The sequence below is a fragment of the Amblyomma maculatum genome, chromosome 2 (assembly GCF_055883805.1).
Source record: "Amblyomma maculatum isolate TAMU_Amacu chromosome 2, ASM5588380v1, whole genome shotgun sequence".
In the NCBI taxonomy this organism is placed as follows: Eukaryota; Metazoa; Arthropoda; class Arachnida; order Ixodida; family Ixodidae; genus Amblyomma; species Amblyomma maculatum.
Genome location: NC_139345.1, coordinates 220,982,057 through 221,001,875, shown reverse-complemented (window position 1 = coordinate 221,001,875; position 19,819 = coordinate 220,982,057). Strand labels below are relative to the sequence as shown.

The following is a 19,819-nucleotide window of genomic DNA, read 5'->3' as shown; positions in this document are numbered from 1 at the left end:
TTAGTCTATTGTGACGCAGCTTGTAAGACATGCGGTTAACTTTGGCAAATTCAACATGGCGTTTAAGAGAGAGACAAGTGTTAGCGCATCAGTGTTCCCTAATTACGCAATCGATAGATTTTACCTTATAGGCGGACAATAAGACGTGTTCTTTGTCTTCGAAATGCAAAAATTTAACTACGATGCTCAATACCGTCAAGCTCTCGCCTAGTGAAATGCGATAATCGATAACTGAAGAATCGTATGTTAGCGCGACGTCCTGATTTTAGCCAGCTGTCTCTTAATTCTTTGTAAAAGAGCCTCTCTACACAGCATCTCTACTGGAATCATGGAAGAACTCTAAAAATATTTTAATTCATTAGAAAGGGGACGCTAAGGACTTGAAAATTACAGACCAATCAGATTACTATCAATTAAGTGCAAGGTTAATTAGTTACGTTGGATTTTATGGCACAAAAGCAACCAAGGCTATGCTGCGCCAAAAATTTTAAAAATTAGTTGTGGTTTAGCTCTGGTTAACCCTAGTTGAATTGCAAAAGCATCGGCGGAAGCTTCTTTTGCCTGCTACATTATTACCCTATCACGCCCTATTAGTGTAAGGTGCTGCATTATTGTGGACACTTAAGCTCATCCTTTAAGGGTACGACGCGAGACAGTAAGCTACCAGCCCACATATAAAGCCACGCTTCAACTAAGCTGTTAGGATGCGCCTGCGTGTTTTAGGGGTAACGAGAATGCACACGGTTCTGGCAGGCTGGTTCTGATATCACGCTCCCACATTAAAGGAGCGACCCGAGTTGGTAGCTCCTGTAATGTGAATTCAAATCTCATGGCAGGTTTTTTTTTATGATGCGACCATAGCTACGCCTCTTCACGGCATAGCTGTCGCCAACCGAGTTCTCGTTTTGGCTGTCGGAGTATTGCTTTTTGCAATACTCCAGTATTGCAAAAGCAACACTCCGACAATCAAAGCGAGTATTGCAAAAGTGTTTCATGTTTGCTGTTCAGTAGTGCCTCCTCAGTACTGTTGTTCTTGCGGAAACCATGATGATTAGCAGGCATAATGTTATTCTTCTCAATAAAAGATGTTAGAAGTTTGCAAATGGCACGTTCAAACATTAAAACGTCCTAATGGGTGAGTGGGTGTAGGGTAAAAACCCTTCATCTTGATGTAGGGTTTTTAAGCGCAAAGGCAAGGACCACTGAGGGGACACACACGCACAAGCGCTAACTATCAACTGACTTTATTGGCGGAAAGAAACACCATATATAGGCCGAAAGGTGACAGAGAATTAAACGAAAGTGAATACCAATGAGCAGACAAACAAAGGAATCAAAGTTAAAAGCCAGCGAAGCAAGGCACTTGTAAACCTCTATGTGCTGTAGGTTATTTGTTGAAGTGCACTCTGATAAATCAATATTTACACAAACATTTTCTAACAGTTCTTTAAGTGAACCTTCTTTCTTGCGAATGTTCGTGACATTGTTCGAAGTATCCGCTTTTATTTAGCATGATTAAGCGACTATAGTCCAACAACGCACGCTCTCAAAAATTGGACTTGTTTTCTGAGCCAGCTATGCTTTGAAAAGAAAGAAAAAAACATGATACCCACCTTACAACTATCCTTGAATACCGATGATGTACATATCACATTGCAGCTGCTCAGGACCTTCACCAACCTGGTCCAATTGAATGTCTTTTTGCACGATTCGAAGGGAAGCACTTGAGTGATGATGTAGCGAAGATGTTCCGATGTCTTGCCGTCTAGGACAAGAGAGTAGTTTACCGTTGTGCGGATGGTCATCAGGAGGCAGAATATGAACGGTTTGAAATATTATATATCACCACTAAATAGAACGCACTGCACATATATTTTCCTTAGAGCGTTATGCTTCCCTGAGCGAGAAGAGGCTGACGACTTTAAGGGTGCTTCGGGAGCTCTTACTGCTGTCGCTGTCAATAAGAGTCGTCATTCCTAAGTAATATAGATATTTCCTAGACGTTCCTGGGAGCTTATGTGCTTTTGCTACAAGCTCAAACTTTAGTGAATTTCTCTCGATACATTCTCCTTAATTTTTTTTTGTCAGATGTGTGAATTTCTGCAGTGAGGCAGCCTTTCGTTCTAGTGTAAATGAATTTGTAATTTTCCGTTTGTTACCTAAATATTTTTTTACGGGCAACCTTGCCTGTGTGACGTCAGCAGACACATGGCGATCTGCATGCGTTTGCTACAGAAGAGCTTGCTTTTGATCCTTTCCGAAAACCTGCATTTTAATCTCACAGGGCACACACCTCCGATTTGGGGTATATCGTGACATCTTTGGAAGGTCAGCCCTGACATCAGCGCTGTTAGGTTGCGATATACTACATTTTGCTCTTTAAATCCCTTTTACTCGGTGCACTGAAACCCCCTTTTCTCTGTAAAAGAAAGATAACTCTACGTACTGGGACATTATCAACACAAATAGTTGAGAGTAAATCGGGAATTCATCTTTAGAAAGTACATTTTTCCCCGTGAAAGATGTGCGGCTGCATAGTACGAGTTGCCGAGAATGAATGTGCGCGCCAGGTTGAGAGACGTCAACTCTTCAATGCTGTAAATGATGTGGACGTAATTACCTGGACGATACAGCGACGCCGCTTTGTCTATTCAAGGCTTAAAAGTAGTCAACGTATTAACTAAGACCAGGGACAGCAACGCCGCTTCAAGAATGCTGTAAATGTGTTGGACATAATTACCTGGACAATTACAGGCCCAGCGACGCCGTTTCAAAAATGTAATCGCTTTGTCTATTCAAAGGTGTTAAAGTAGTGAACGTATTTACTGAGACAATACCAGGGACAGCGATGCCGCTTCAAGAATGCTGTCATTTTGTCTAATCAATGCTATAAATGTGTTTGACGTAATTACCAGGATAATTGCAGGCCCAGCGACGCCGTTTCAAAAAGGTATTTACAGGGACACTACCATACTGAGTGACGTTGCTTTAAATACCTCGTCCCTTTGTCTATTATATGCTCTAGAATGTTCGTGGTTACGGGGACAAAACCAAGCCCAGCGACGCCGTTTAAAAATGCCATCGCCTTGTCTTTTATATGCTGTCAAATTATTGAACGGAGCTACCGAGATGATGCCAGCCCCAGCGACGCCGTTTAAAAAAGCCGTCTCTTTGTCTCTTCAATGGCGTAAAAAGTAGTGAACGTAATTAACGGGAAGGGTAATTACCGAGGCCCGGCGACGCCGTGTCAGAAATGCAGTTGCTTTGTCTATTCATGCCGCAGAAGCAGTGAATGTTATCACGGGAACAATACCATGCCTAGAGATTCTATTTAAATAATTTGGAGGACGCTTAAGCTTCGCCTTCAAGAGTGGAACGCGATAGCGTTATTGCACCTCGTTCGCACCGCCCAGCGCTACCGGCACTGGTAGACGGCGCCGCTTCCATCACACGCGTCTCAAGAGCGAGCGCGCAAGGCCCTGCAATACAACACCCGTCGACCTGCCAAGGAGTGTAAGACAATGCGCTACGGCGCAGCAATCACTGATGATGCACCCCGCGTCGGACTTTGCACTCACGAATCACGCGGTGAGCGCCGAGCAACGCAGCGTTCGGCACGGCAACGAAACGTGCGCCTGAGCAAGCGGAACGAACCAAAGAACTCGGTGTCTCGGAGGGAGAAAGCCGGGCAGCGACGCGCCATGAAGGCGGACGCGATCATGGGGCAGACGCCTTGATGGGATCGTCCTCTATCTCTCTTGGGAGCACCACGCAGAAGCATGATTCCTTGGAAGCAGCTCGGCACACATCGCAGGGGACGCTTTCCCAGCAGAAGCGCTACGGCGCAGCGATCACGTCAGAGGCGTCCGGCATCAGACGCTGCACCTAGCAATCGGGCTGTGAGCGGAAAGAGGAGCCGCGTCGCCTAAACACCACTGTTCGAGTGACGCACGCTGGATGTTGGAAGGGGAGAGAGCGAGAAAACTTATTAAACGCAAGGGTATTGGGGCATCCTCCCACCGGTACCCGCGCGGCCCGAAGGGGAGAAGCGGGTGAGCGAAGATAGTGATCTAAAGAAAGGAAAGACGCTTGATTCTACAACCCGTGAGGGTGCACGGCGAAACGTCAGGGGCGAGTGGCGCGCCACGTGTCGGGGCAGCGCCGCACATTGCGAGGAGGGGTTCTTCTGTGTTTGCCGCAAGATGGCTCTGCATGTGCGCAGAGCGCGGAAGAAATGTAGCGGAAACGTACTTCGCTACTCGTGTAACTGCGACTTCTGTAAGTAACATGCTCATAATTACCGATATACACCGCAGTATAACGTTCTACGGCACGTTTATAATGCAACACCGCATTCACTAGAAGCGCTTTTGTACCGCTTTCAAGCATCGAACTCGTGGCTGAGTGCTTTGTAGAAAGCAGCGCCAAGCCCGTCAGGTCCTGGCGACTTTCCCATTGGAAGCTAGCCCAGATTTTGCTTAAAGTGCTAGACGAGTCATACGAGCGTAAGCAGGTTCCACCTTCGTTTTCTACCTCGCACATTGTTTTGATTCCGATGTATGATGAGCCAGGAAAACGCCTGTTGATGGGTTCTTATCGGCCGATAAGCCTCACCAACGTGGATTACAAAATATACATGAAAGTGCTGGCGAAAAGGCTTCAAAGTGTAATACCGAGTCTGGTTGGGTCACACCAGACGTGCGGCATTAAAGGTCGAAGCATCGCAACTAATGTGCACGTGGTACAAACTGCTTTGGAGTGTTGTGACGCGATTGGATCTCGAGTGGCAATGATACAGCTGGATCTCGCCAAAGCATTCGATCGCGTTTCGCACGATGCCTTGTTCGAAGTATTGACACACTCAAACATAGGGCGAGTGATTGGGGAAGGTATTCGAATGGTGTATGAGAACTGCACGACACGGATAATTGTGAATGGAGAGCTCACTGACAGCATTCGTGTGCTGTCGTCAGTGAGGCATGGCTGCCCCCTGTCACCCTTGCTGTTTGCGGCCTACCTCGAGCCTCTCTGCCGGTCTATCATAAACAATGAACGTATAACTGGTTTTATGCTACAGTCAGCACAGGTCAAAATGCTGGCATATGCTGATGACATCGCTGTATTCTGTTCAAGCAGAGAAAGCATTCAAGAAGTTACTGTCCTTGTTGAAAAATTCTGCCGACAGACAGGCTGTGAAGTAAATTGGGAAAAAAGTGCCGGTTTCTGGCATGGAGACTGGGATGTTACGCCTGAATACTTTTCCCGTTTGCAATGGTCAAAATTGCCGACCAAGTATTTAGGCGTGCCGCTTGAATTGTACCAAGATCCCACCCCTTTCTGGGCTGGCCAAGCAAAGAGGGCGAAGAGAAAGCTGATTCATGGCAGGGCAAGCCGTTGTCAATGTTCTCACGCGCTTATGTGTGCAATGTTTTCCTTGTGGCAAAGATATGGTACGTAATGAATGTGCTTTCGGCGACGCGTGTTAGCATTAAAAAAATTCATCGTCTCTTTGCCGTTTTCATGTGGGCATCAACATGGGAAAAGTGCAGCAGAACCAACCTCTTTCTTCCTGTTAAGGCGGGGGGCTTGGGCCTTGTGCATCTCGTTTTGCGACAAGTTGTCTCGCGTTTTTTTTCCTTCGTGATCAAAACGACAAATTCTTGAGGACGGTCATGCAAGTACGACTGTGTAAAATACTTCCAGAATACGTTGTCTGTTCTGGTGAGAATATGAGTGGCGCTTTAAAAGGGTACATGCGCGAAGTTGTCTTGTCTTTCAGAATGTTGCATGCGCGTTTTTCAATGGAATACTTGAGCAAAGTGTGTAAGAAGAAGCTGTACAAAGATCTTCTGGATGTGACGATACCGTTGCCGATTTACCGTGCACCACACCGTGGAGGCCCCGGACAGGATGTCTTAAAGCGTGTGAAAAAGATGCCAGTTAGGCCTTCAGCTAAAACGTTCTTCTTTAAGCTACATTCCAACACATTACCTGTTAAAACCTGGTTACATGAAAGAGGATTATTCGTTCCCTGGGCAACAGACTGTCTCCTTTGCAAAAAACCAGAGACAATCGAGCACGTCTTTCTGGATTGCTGGGACCCAGTCTTTCACTGGGATGTTCTCCAGAGAACACTAAAGAAAGACCTTCCGTTAGATCCGTATGGCATACGGTTCCTTCCAGACGAGAGTGAGGGTATTCCTTTGGATTTAGTCATTGTCTTGGGCCTCCACAGCCTGTGGAAAACAAGGATGCAAGGGCAACATGCAGATGTCAACACGCGTTCTGTACGCGAGAACTTTATCGAGAGTGTGCTGCTCCTTAGAGAAACGTACCGGGTGCTTTCTGATCCACCTGACTGGATCAGTGTGCTCGATGAACTGGCTGTCCTCAAGAAATTTTAAACCTTTCGTGACAGCCGAAGACTGGTTGTTGCGAGTTTTACCATTATTGTGGATCTTTTTTGAATTGATGTGAACTCAAAACAGGCAATAAAGAAAAAAAAACTCGTGGCTGAGTGGTAGCGTCTCCGTCTCCACTCCGTCTCACACTCCGGAGACCTTGGTTCGATTCCCACCCAGCCCATCTTGGAAGTTGCTTTTTATTTATGAAGTGCATGTTTATTTATGAAGTGCATGCCGGGTTTTATCGCTCACGGCCAACGCCGCCGACGACACCGGCTTTTCTGCGACACGAGCTCCTTAACGCAACCGCGTTAAAAATGTCGTCGCTGTGTCTATTCTATCCTGTAGAAGCAATGCACGTAATTACCGGGACTATAACAGTCGCAGCGACGCCGTGTCAAAAATAGTCTCCTTCTCTATTCATGCCACAGAAACAGGACATGATAATCGGAACAGTATTACGCCTAGCGATTTCTTTTTAAAATATAGCTTTGTCATATTATAGGCTGTAGGAAGCAGTGAACGTGTTTACCGGTACACCACAATATATAGTGACGCTGTTTTAAACAAGTCGTCCCTTTGTCTGTTCTATTCTGGAGAAGAATGAACGTAGATATTGGGACAAAACAATGCGCAGCGACTCCGTTCAAAAAATGTTGACGCTTTTTCTATTTGATAACCTGTCGAAGGCAGTGAATTGACAGTGAAAACTACGATGCTGAGTGACGTTGGTTTAAACTTGCCGTCCCTTTGTCTATTCTATGCTGTAGAAGAATGAACGTGTTTACTGGAACAAAACCAGGCCCAGCGATGCCGTTTCAAAATTGTCGCCGCTTTTTCTATTCAATGCTGTACTGTAATGAAAGTAATTACCGGGACCAGATCAGGGCCAGCGTCACTGTTTTAAAAATGCCGTAGCTTTGTCTATTCATGCAGCAAAAACAGTCAGCGTGATAACCGGAACAATGCCACGCCTAACGATTACATTTTAAAAATGTCGTCGATTTGACTATTATAAGCCGTAAGAAGCAATGAAGGTGTTTACTGGGACGCTACCACGCTGAGTGACGTTGTTTCAAGCACGTGGTCTTTCGTCTATTCTATGCTGTAGAGAGAGAAAGAGAGAGGGAGCAAACTTTATATAATGCAAAAAAAAATAATATATATCTCCCGTGGTTGAGCCCTCGTTCGGGAACTCCTGCAGCTTTTGCTGTCCTTTGTTTTAAAAGGCAATTCGTTTTAAAAATACGTTTAGTCATATTATAAGCTATAGGAAGCAGCAAACGTGTTTACTGGGATGCTGCCATGATGAGTGATGTTGTTTTAATGTCGCTCCTTTGTCCACTCTAGGCTGGAGAAGCATGAACGTAGTCACTGGGACAAAACCAGGCCCAGCGACGCCGTTTCAAAAATGCAGTCGCTTTGTCTATTCAAATCTGTGAAAGTATTGGACGTAATTACCGGGACAATACGAAGCCCAGAGTCGCCGTGTTAATAGTGCCGTCGCTTTCTGTATTCATGATGCATATGTAGTTAACGTGATAACAGTACAAATGCCACGCCTAGCGATTCCGTTTTGAAAAAGTCATCGTTTTTTCTATTATAAGTTCAGTTCAGTTCAGTTTGATTCCCAAAGACCCGCTTTCCAGAGGGTGCTATATAAGGGGTGAGGGGAGGGAAAACACTTCAAAATGCAAACAAAAAGGATAATTTAACATTGAAGATGATCTGTTACACGCGCCTGAAAAACAGATGGCGAAGCGGTAACGACGCTGTCATGCAGTTGAAAATGTGAAAAAACAGCAATGACTATTTAACATTGATGATGACCTGTTACACGCGCTTGAAAAACAGATGGCGAAGCGATGACGTCGATGTCATACTGTTGAAAATATGAAAAAACAGCAATGATTATTTAACACTGAAGATGATCATTTACACGCGCCTGAAAAACAGATCGCGAAGCGGTAACGACGCTGTCATGCAGTTGAAAATGTGAAAACACAGCAATGAGTATTTAACATTGATGATGACCTGTTACACGAACTTGAAAAACAGATGGCGAAGCGATGACGTCGATGTCACACTCTTGAAAATATGAAAAAACAGCAATGATTATTTAACATTGAAGATGATCATTCACACGCGCTTGAAAAACAGATGGCGAAGCGGTAACGACGATGTCATAGAGTTGAAAATGTGAAAAAACGGCAATGATTATTTAGCATTGATGATGACCGGTTACACGGGCTTGAAAAATAGATGGCGAAGCGATGACGATGATGTCATACAGTTGAAAATGTGAACAAACAGCAATGATTATTTAACATTGAAGGTGATCGTTTACACGCGCTCGAAAAACAGATGGCGAAGAGATACCGATGATGTCATACACTTGACAATGTGAAAAAGCAGCAATGACTATTTAAAAATGAAGATGATCGGTTACACGTCGTTGAAAAACCGATGGCGAAGCGATGACCTCGATGTCATACAGTTGAAAATGTGAACAAACAGCAATTATTATTTAACATTGAAGGTGATCGTTTACACGCGCTTGAAAAACAGATGGCGAAGCGATGACGTCGATGCCATACAGTTGAAAATGTGAACAAACAGCAATGATTATTTAACATTGAAGGTGATTGTTTACACGCACTTGAAAAACAGATGGCGAAGCGATAACGATGATGTCATACACCTGACAATGTGAAAAAACAGCAATGACTATTTAACATTGAAGATGATCAGTTACACTTCCTTGAAAAACAGATGGCGAAGCGATGACGTCGATGTCTTACAGTTGAAAATGTGAACAAACAGCAATGATTATTTAACATTGGAGGAGATCGTTTACACGTGCTTGAAAAACAGATGGCGAAGCGATAACGATGATGTCATACACCTGACAGTGTGAAAAAACAGTAATGACTATTTAACATTGAAGATGATCTGTTACACTTCCTTGAAAAACAGATGGCGAAGCGATGACGTCGATGTCTTACAGTTGAAAACGTGAACAAACAGCAATGATTATTTAACATTGAAGGGGATCGTTAACACGCGCTTGAAAAACAGATGGCGAAGCGATAACGATGATGTCATACACCTGACAATGTAAAAAAACAGCAATGACTATTTAACATTGAAGATGATATGTTGCACATCCTTGAAAAACAGATGGCGAAGAGACGACGTCGATGTCTTACAGTTGAAAATGTAAACAAACAGCAATGATAATTTAACATTGAAGGGGATCGTTTACACGCGCTTGAAAAACAGATGGCGAAGCGATAACGATGATGTCATACACCTGACAATGTGAAAAAACAGCAATGACTATTTAACATTGAAGATGATCTGTTACACTTCCTTGAAAAACAGATGGCGAAGCGATGACGTCGATGTCTTACAGTTGAAAATGTGAACAAACAGCAATGAATATTTAACATTGAAGGGGATCGTTTACACGAGCTTGAAAAACAGATGTTGAAGCGATAACAATGATGTCATACACTTGACAATGGGTAAAAACAGCAATGGCTATTTAACATTGAAGATGATATGTTGCACGTCCTTGAAAAACAGATGGCGAAGCGATGACGTCGGTGTCTTACAGTTGAAAATGTGAACAAACAGCAATGATTATTTAACATTGAAGGTGATCGTTTACACGCGCTTGAAAAACAGATGGCGAATCGATAACGATGATGTCATACACCTGACAATGTGAAAAAACAGCAATTACTATTTAACATTGAGATGATCGGTTACACTTCCTTGAAAAACACATGGCGAAGCGATGACCTCGGTGTCTTACAGTTGAAAATGTGAACAAACAGCAATGATTATTTAACATATAAGGGATCGTTTACACGCGCTTGAAAAACAGATGTCGAAGCGATAACGATGATGTCATACACCAGACAATGTGAAAAAACAGCAATGACTATTTAACATTGAAGATGATATGTTGCATGTCCTTAAAAAACAGATGGCGAAGCGATGACGTCGATGTCTTACAGTTGAAAATGTGAACAAACAGCAATGATTATTTAACATTGAAGGTGATCGTTTACACGCGCTTGAAAAACAGATGGCGAAGCGATAACGATGATGTCATACACCTGACAATGTGAAAAAACAGCAATGAGTGTTTAACATTGAAGATGATCTGTTACTCTTCCTGGAGAAACAGATGGCGAAGCGATGACGTCGGTGTCTTACAGTTGAAAATGTGAACAAACAGCAATGATTATTTAACATTGAAGGGGATCGTTTACACGAGCTTGAAAAACAGATGGCGAAGCGATAACGATGATGTCATACACCTGACAATGTGAAAAACAGCAATGACTATTTAAAATTGAAGATGATATGTTGCACGTCCTTGAAAAACAGATGGCGAAGCGATGACGTCGATGTCTTACAGTTGAAAATGTGAACGAACAGCAATGATTATTTAACATTGAAGGTGATCGTTTACACGCGCTTGAAAAACAGATGGCGAAGCGATAACGATGATGTCATACACCTGACAATGTGAAAATACAGCAATGACTATTTAACATTGAAGATGATCTGTTACACTTCCTTGAAAAACAGATGGCGAAGCGATGACGTCGGTGTCTTACAGTTGAAAATGTGAACAAACAGCAATAATTATTTAACATTGAAGGGGATCGTTTACACGCGCTTGAAAAACAGATGGCGAAGCGATAACGATGATGTCATACACCTGACAATGTGAAAAAACAGCAATGACTATTTAACATTGAAGATGATATGTTGCACTTCCTTGAAAAACAGATGGCGAAGCGATGACGTCAATGTCTTACAGTTGAAAATGTGAACAAACAGCAATGATTATTTAACTATAAAGGTGATCGTTTACACGCGCTTGAAAAACAGATGGCGAAGCGATAACGATGATGTCATACACCTGACAATGTGAAAAAACAGCAATGACTATTTAACATTGAAGATGATATGTTGCTCTTCTTTGAAGAACAGATGGCGAAGCGATGACGTCGGTGTCTTACAGTTGAAAAAGTGAACAAACAGCAATGATTATTTAACATTGAAGGGGATCGTTTACACGCGCTTGAAAAACAGATGGCGAAGCGATAACGATGATGTCATACACCTGACAATGTGAAAAAACAGCAATGACTATTTAACATTGAAGATGATATGTTGCACTTCCTTGAAAAACAGATGGCGAAGCGTTGACGTCGATGTCTTACAGTTGAAAATGTGAACAAACAGCAATGAATATTTAACATTGAAGGGGATCGTTTACACGCGCTTGAAAAACAGATGGCGAAGCGATAACGATGATGTCATACACCTCACAATGTGAAAAAACAGCAATGACTACTTAACATTGAAGATGATATGTTGCACTTCCTTGAAAAACAGATAGCGAAGCGATGACGTCGATGTCTTACAGTTGAAAATGTGAACAAACAGCAATGATTATTTAACATTAAAGGTGATCGTTTACACGCGCTTGAAAAACAGATGGCGAAGCGATAACGATGATGTCATACACCTGACAATGTGAAAAAACAGCAATGACTATTTAACATTGAAGATGATCTGTTACACTTCCTTGAAAAACAGATGGCGAAGCGATGACGTCGGTGTCTTACAGTTGAAAATGTGAACAAACAGCAATGATTATTTAACATTGAAGGGGATCGTTTACACGCGCTTGAAAAACAGATGTCGAAGCGATAACGATGATGTCATACACCTGACAATGTGAAAAAACAGCAATGACTATTTAACATTGAAGGTAATATGTTGCACGTATTTGAAAAACAGATGGCGAAGCGATGACGTCGATGTCTTACAGTTGAAAATGTGAACGAACAGCAATGATTATTTAACATTGAAGGTGATCGTTTACACGCGCTTGAAAAACAGATGGCGAAGCGATAACGATGATGTCATACACCTGACAATGTGAAAATACAGCAATGACTATTTAACATTGAAGATGATCTGTTACACTTCCTTGAAAAACAGATGGCAAAGCGATGACGTCGGTGTCTTACAGTTGAAAATGTGAACAAACAGCAATGATTATTTAACATTGAAGGGGATCGTTTACACGCGCTTGAAAAACAGATGGCGAAGCGATAACGATGATGTCATACACCTGACAATGTGAAAAAACAGCAATGACTATTTAACATTGAAGATGATATGTTGCACCTTCTTGAAAAACATGGCGAAGCGATGACGTCGATGTCTTACAGTTGAAAATGTGAACAAACAGCAATGATTATTTAACATTGAAGGTGATCGTTTACACGCGCTTGAAAAACAGATGGCGAAGCGATAACGATGATGTCATACACCTGACAATGTGAAAAAACAGCAACGACTATTTAACATTGAAGATGATATGTTGCACTTCTTTGAAAAACAGATGGCGAAGCGATGACGTCGGTGTCTTACAGTTGAAAAAGTGAACAGACAGCAATGATTATTTAACATTGAAGGGGATCGTTTACACGCACTTGAAAAACAGATGGCGAAGCGATAACGATGATGTCATACACCTGACAATGTGAAAAAACAGCAATGACTATTTAACATTGAAGATGATATGTTGCACGTCCTTGAAAAACAGATGGCGAAGCGATGACGTCGATGTCTTACAGTTGAAAATGTGAACAAACAGCAATGATTATTTAACATTGAAGGTGATCGTTTACACGCGCTTGCAAAACAGAAGGCGAAGCGATAACGATGATGTCATACACCTGACAATGTGAAAATACAGCAATGACTATTTAACATTGAAGATGATATGTTGCACTTCCTTGAAAAACAGATGGCGAAGCGATGACGTCGATGTCTTACAGTTGAAAATGTGAACAAACAGCAATGATTATTTAACATTTAAGGGGATCGTTTACACGCGCTTGAAAAACAGATGGCGAAGCGATAACGATGATGTCACACACCTGACAATGTGAAAAAACAGCAATGACTACTTAACATTGAAGATGATATGTTGCACTTCCTTGAAAAACAGATGGCGAAGCGATGACGTCGATGTCTTACAGTTGAAAATGTGAACAAACAGCAATGATTATTTAACATTAAAGGTGATCGTTTACACGCGCTTGAAAAACAGATGGCGAAGCGATAACGATGATGTCATACACCTGACAATGTGAAAATACAGCAATGACTATTTAACATTGAAGATGATCTGTTACACTTCCTTGAAAAACAGATGGCGAAGCGATGACGTCGATGTCTTACAGTTGAAAATGTGAACAAACAGCAATGAATATTTAACATTGAAGGGGATCGTTTACACGAGCTTGAAAAACAGATGTTGAAGCGATAACAATGATGTCATACACTTGACAATGGGTAAAAACAGCAATGGCTATTTAACATTGAAGATGATATGTTGCACGTCCTTGAAAAACAGATGGCGAAGCGATGACGTCGGTGTCTTACAGTTGAAAATGTGAACAAACAGCAATGATTATTTAACATTGAAGATGATCGTTTACACGCGCTTGAAAAACAGATGGCGAATCGATAACGATGATGTCATACACCTGACAATGTGAAAAAACAGCAATTACTATTTAACATTGAGATGATCGGTTACACTTCCTTGAAAAACACATGGCGAAGCGATGACCTCGGTGTCTTACAGTTGAAAATGTGAACAAACAGCAATGATTATTTAACATATAAGGGATCGTTTACACACGCTTGAAAAACAGATGTCGAAGCGATAACGATGATGTCATACACCAGACAATGTGAAAAAACAGCAATGACTATTTAACATTGAAGATGATATGTTGCATGTCCTTAAAAAACAGATGGCGAAGCGATCACGTCGATGTCTTACAGTTGAAAATGTGAACAAACAGCAATGATTATTTAACATTGAAGGTGATCGTTTACACGCGCTTGAAAAACAGATGGCGAAGCGATAACGATGATGTCATACACCTGACAATGTGAAAAAACAGCAATGAGTGTTTAACATTGAAGATGATCTGTTACTCTTCCTGGAGAAACAGATGGCGAAGCGATGACGTCGGTGTCTTACAGTTGAAAATGTGAACAAACAGCAATGATTATTTAACATTGAAGGGGATCGTTTACACGAGCTTGAAAAACAGATGGCGAAGCGATAACGATGATGTCATGCACCTGACAATGTGAAAAACAGCAATGACTATTTAAAATTGAAGATGATATGTTGCACGTCCTTGAAAAACAGATGGCGAAGCGATGACGTCGATGTCTTACAGTTGAAAATGCGAACGAACAGCAATGATTATTTAACATTGAAGGTGATCGTTTACACGCGCTTGAAAAACAGATGGCGAAGCGATAACGATGATGTCATACACCTGACAATGTGAAAATACAGCAATGACTATTTAACATTGAAGATGATCTGTTACACTTCCTTGAAAAACAGATGGCGAAGCGATGACGTCGGTGTCTTACAGTTGAAAATGTGAACAAACAGCAATAATTATTTAACATTGAAGGGGATCGTTTACACGCGCTTGAAAAACAGATGGCGAAGCGATAACGATGATGTCATACACCTGACAATGTGAAAAAACAGCAATGACTATTTAACATTGAAGATGATATGTTGCACTTCCTTGAAAAACAGATGGCGAAGCGATGACGTCAATGTCTTACAGTTGAAAATGTGGACAAACAGCAATGATTATTTAACTATAAAGGTGATCGTTTACACGCGCTTGAAAAACAGATGGCGAAGCGATAACGATGATGTCATACACCTGACAATGTGAAAAAACAGCAATGACTATTTAACATTGAAGATGATATGTTGCTCTTCTTTGAAGAACAGATGGCGAAGCGATGACGTCGGTGTCTTACAGTTGAAAAAGTGAACAAACAGCAATGATTATTTAACATTGAAGGGGATCGTTTACACGCGCTTGAAAAACAGATGGCGAAGCGATAACGATGATGTCACACACCTGACAATGTGAAAAAACAGCAATGACTACTTAACATTGAAGATGATATGTTGCACTTCCTTGAAAAACAGATGGCGAAGCGATGACGTCGATGTCTTACAGTTGAAAATGTGAACAAACAGCAATGATTATTTAACATTAAAGGTGATCGTTTACACGCGCTTGAAAAACAGATGGCGAAGCGATAACGATGATGTCATACACCTGACAATGTGAAAATACAGCAATGACTATTTAACATTGAAGATGATCTGTTACACTTCCTTGAAAAACAGATGGCGAAGCGATGACGTCGATGTCTTACAGTTGAAAATGTGAACAAACAGCAATGAATATTTAACATTGAAGGGGATCGTTTACACGAGCTTGAAAAACAGATGTTGAAGCGATAACAATGATGTCATACACTTGACAATGGGTAAAAACAGCAATGGCTATTTAACATTGAAGATGATATGTTGCACGTCCTTGAAAAACAGATGGCGAAGCGATGACGTCGGTGTCTTACAGTTGAAAATGTGAACAAACAGCAATGATTATTTAACATTGAAGATGATCGTTTACACGCGCTTGAAAAACAGATGGCGAATCGATAACGATGATGTCATACACCTGACAATGTGAAAAAACAGCAATTACTATTTAACATTGAGATGATCGGTTACACTTCCTTGAAAAACACATGGCGAAGCGATGACCTCGGTGTCTTACAGTTGAAAATGTGAACAAACAGCAATGATTATTTAACATATAAGGGATCGTTTACACACGCTTGAAAAACAGATGTCGAAGCGATAACGATGATGTCATACACCAGACAATGTGAAAAAACAGCAATGACTATTTAACATTGAAGATGATATGTTGCATGTCCTTAAAAAACAGATGGCGAAGCGATCACGTCGATGTCTTACAGTTGAAAATGTGAACAAACAGCAATGATTATTTAACATTGAAGGTGATCGTTTACACGCGCTTGAAAAACAGATGGCGAAGCGATAACGATGATGTCATACACCTGACAATGTGAAAAAACAGCAATGAGTGTTTAACATTGAAGATGATCTGTTACTCTTCCTGGAGAAACAGATGGCGAAGCGATGACGTCGGTGTCTTACAGTTGAAAATGTGAACAAACAGCAATGATTATTTAACATTGAAGGGGATCGTTTACACGAGCTTGAAAAACAGATGGCGAAGCGATAACGATGATGTCATGCACCTGACAATGTGAAAAACAGCAATGACTATTTAAAATTGAAGATGATATGTTGCACGTCCTTGAAAAACAGATGGCGAAGCGATGACGTCGATGTCTTACAGTTGAAAATGCGAACGAACAGCAATGATTATTTAACATTGAAGGTGATCGTTTACACGCGCTTGAAAAACAGATGGCGAAGCGATAACGATGATGTCATACACCTGACAATGTGAAAATACAGCAATGACTATTTAACATTGAAGATGATCTGTTACACTTCCTTGAAAAACAGATGGCGAAGCGATGACGTCGGTGTCTTACAGTTGAAAATGTGAACAAACAGCAATAATTATTTAACATTGAAGGGGATCGTTTACACGCGCTTGAAAAACAGATGGCGAAGCGATAACGATGATGTCATACACCTGACAATGTGAAAAAACAGCAATGACTATTTAACATTGAAGATGATATGTTGCACTTCCTTGAAAAACAGATGGCGAAGCGATGACGTCAATGTCTTACAGTTGAAAATGTGGACAAACAGCAATGATTATTTAACTATAAAGGTGATCGTTTACACGCGCTTGAAAAACAGATGGCGAAGCGATAACGATGATGTCATACACCTGACAATGTGAAAAAACAGCAATGACTATTTAACATTGAAGATGATATGTTGCTCTTCTTTGAAGAACAGATGGCGAAGCGATGACGTCGGTGTCTTACAGTTGAAAAAGTGAACAAACAGCAATGATTATTTAACATTGAAGGGGATCGTTTACACGCGCTTGAAAAACAGATGGCGAAGCGATAACGATGATGTCATACACCTGACAATGTGAAAAAACAGCAATGACTATTTAACATTGAAGATGATATGTTGCACTTCCTTGAAAAACAGATGGCGAAGCGTTGACGTCGATGTCTTACAGTTGAAAATGTGAACAAACAGCAATGATTATTTAACATTGAAGGGGATCGTTTACACGCGCTTGAAAAACAGATGGCGAAGCGATAACGATGATGTCATACACCTCACAATGTGAAAAAACAGCAATGACTACTTAACATTGAAGATGATATGTTGCACTTCCTTGAAAAACAGATAGCGAAGCGATGACGTCGATGTCTTACAGTTGAAAATGTGAACAAACAGCAATGATTATTTAACATTAAAGGTGATCGTTTACACGCGCTTGAAAAACAGATGGCGAAGCGATAACGATGATGTCATACACCTGACAATGTGAAAAAACAGCAATGACTATTTAACATTGAAGATGATCTGTTACACTTCCTTGAAAAACAGATGGCGAAGCGATGACGTCGGTGTCTTACAGTTGAAAATGTGAACAAACAGCAATGATTATTTAACATTGAAGGGGATCGTTTACACGCGCTTGAAAAACAGATGTCGAAGCGATAACGATGATGTCATACACCTGACAATGTGAAAAAACAGCAATGACTATTTAACATTGAAGATGATATGTTGCACCTTCTTGAAAAACATGGCGAAGCGATGACGACGATGTCTTACAGTTGAAAATGTGAACAAACAGCAATGATTATTTAACATTGAAGGTGATCGTTTACACGCGCTTGAAAAACAGATGGCGAAGCGATAACGATGATGTCATACACCTGACAATGTGAAAAAACAGCAACGACTATTTAACATTGAAGATGATATGTTGCACTTCTTTGAAAAACAGATGGCGAAGCGATGACGTCGGTGTCTTACAGTTGAAAAAGTGAACAGACAGCAATGATTATTTAACATTGAAGGGGATCGTTTACACGCACTTGAAAAACAGATGGCGAAGCGATAACGATGATGTCATACACCTGACAATGTGAAAAAACAGCAATGACTATTTAACATTGAAGATGATATGTTGCACCTTCTTGAAAAACATGGCGAAGCGATGACGTCGATGTCTTACAGTTGAAAATGTGAACAAACAGCAATGATTATTTAACATTGAAGGTGATCGTTTACACGCGCTTGCAAAACAGAAGGCGAAGCGATAACGATGATGTCATACACCTGACAATGTGAAAAAACAGCAATGACTATTTAACATTGAAGATGATTTGTTGCACTTCCTTGAAAAACAGATGGCGAAGCGATGACGTCGATGTCTTACAGTTGAAAATGTGAACAAACAGCAATGATTATTTAACATTTAAGGGGATCGTTTACACGCGCTTGAAAAACAGATGGCGAAGCGATAACGATGATGTCATACACCTGACAATGTGAAAAAACAGCAATGACTACTTAACATTGAAGATGATATGTTGCACTTCCTTGAAAAACAGATGGCGAAGCGATGACGTCGATGTCTTACAGTTGAAAATGTGAACAAACAGCAATGATTATTTAACATTAAAGGTGATCGTTTACACGCGCTTGAAAAACAGATGGCGAAGCGATAACGATGATGTCATACACCTGACAATGTGAAAATACAGCAATGACTATTTAACATTGAAGATGATCTGTTACACTTCCTTGAAAAACAGATGGCAAAGCGATGACGTCGGTGTCTTACAGTTGAAAATGTGAACAAACAGCAATGATTATTTAACATTGAAGGGGATCGTTTACACGCGCTTGAAAAACAGATGGCGAAGCGATAACGATGATGTCATACACCTGACAATGTGAAAAAACAGCAATGACTATTTAACATTGAAGATGATATGTTGCACCTTCTTGAAAAACAGATGGCGAAGCGATGACGTCGATGTCTTACAGTTGAAAATGTGAACAAACAGCAATGATTATTTAACATTGAAGGTGATCGTTTACACGCGCTTGAAAAACAGATGGCGAAGCGATAACGATGATGTCATACACCTGACAATGTGAAAAAACAGCAATGACTATTTAACATTGAAGATGATCTGTTACACTTCCTTGAAAAACAGATGGCGAAGCGATGACGTCGGTGTCTTACAGTTGAAAATGTGAACAAACAGCAATGATTATTTAACATTGAAGGGGATCGTTTACACGCGCTTGAAAAACAGATGTCGAAGCGATAACGATGATGTCATACACCTGACAATGTGAAAAAACAGCAATGACTATTTAACATTGAAGGTAATATGTTGCACGTCCTTGAAAAACAGATGGCGAAGCGATGACGTCGATGTCTTACAGTTGAAAATGTGAACGAACA

General features: G+C 41.2%; 1 protein-coding gene across 1 annotated transcript in view; it reads right to left on the bottom strand.

The window, feature by feature from the left end:
• Positions 1 to 19,819, bottom strand: part of LOC146201327 (venom peptide isomerase heavy chain-like) — a 510,925-nt gene that overhangs the window by 101,035 nt on the left and 390,071 nt on the right. Inside the window, exon 6 of the mRNA XM_084592522.1 lies at positions 1,614 to 1,765. Within this exon, the coding sequence (XP_084448648.1) occupies positions 1,614 to 1,765 (152 nt within the window). The remainder of the gene's footprint in view (positions 1 to 1,613; positions 1,766 to 19,819) is intronic.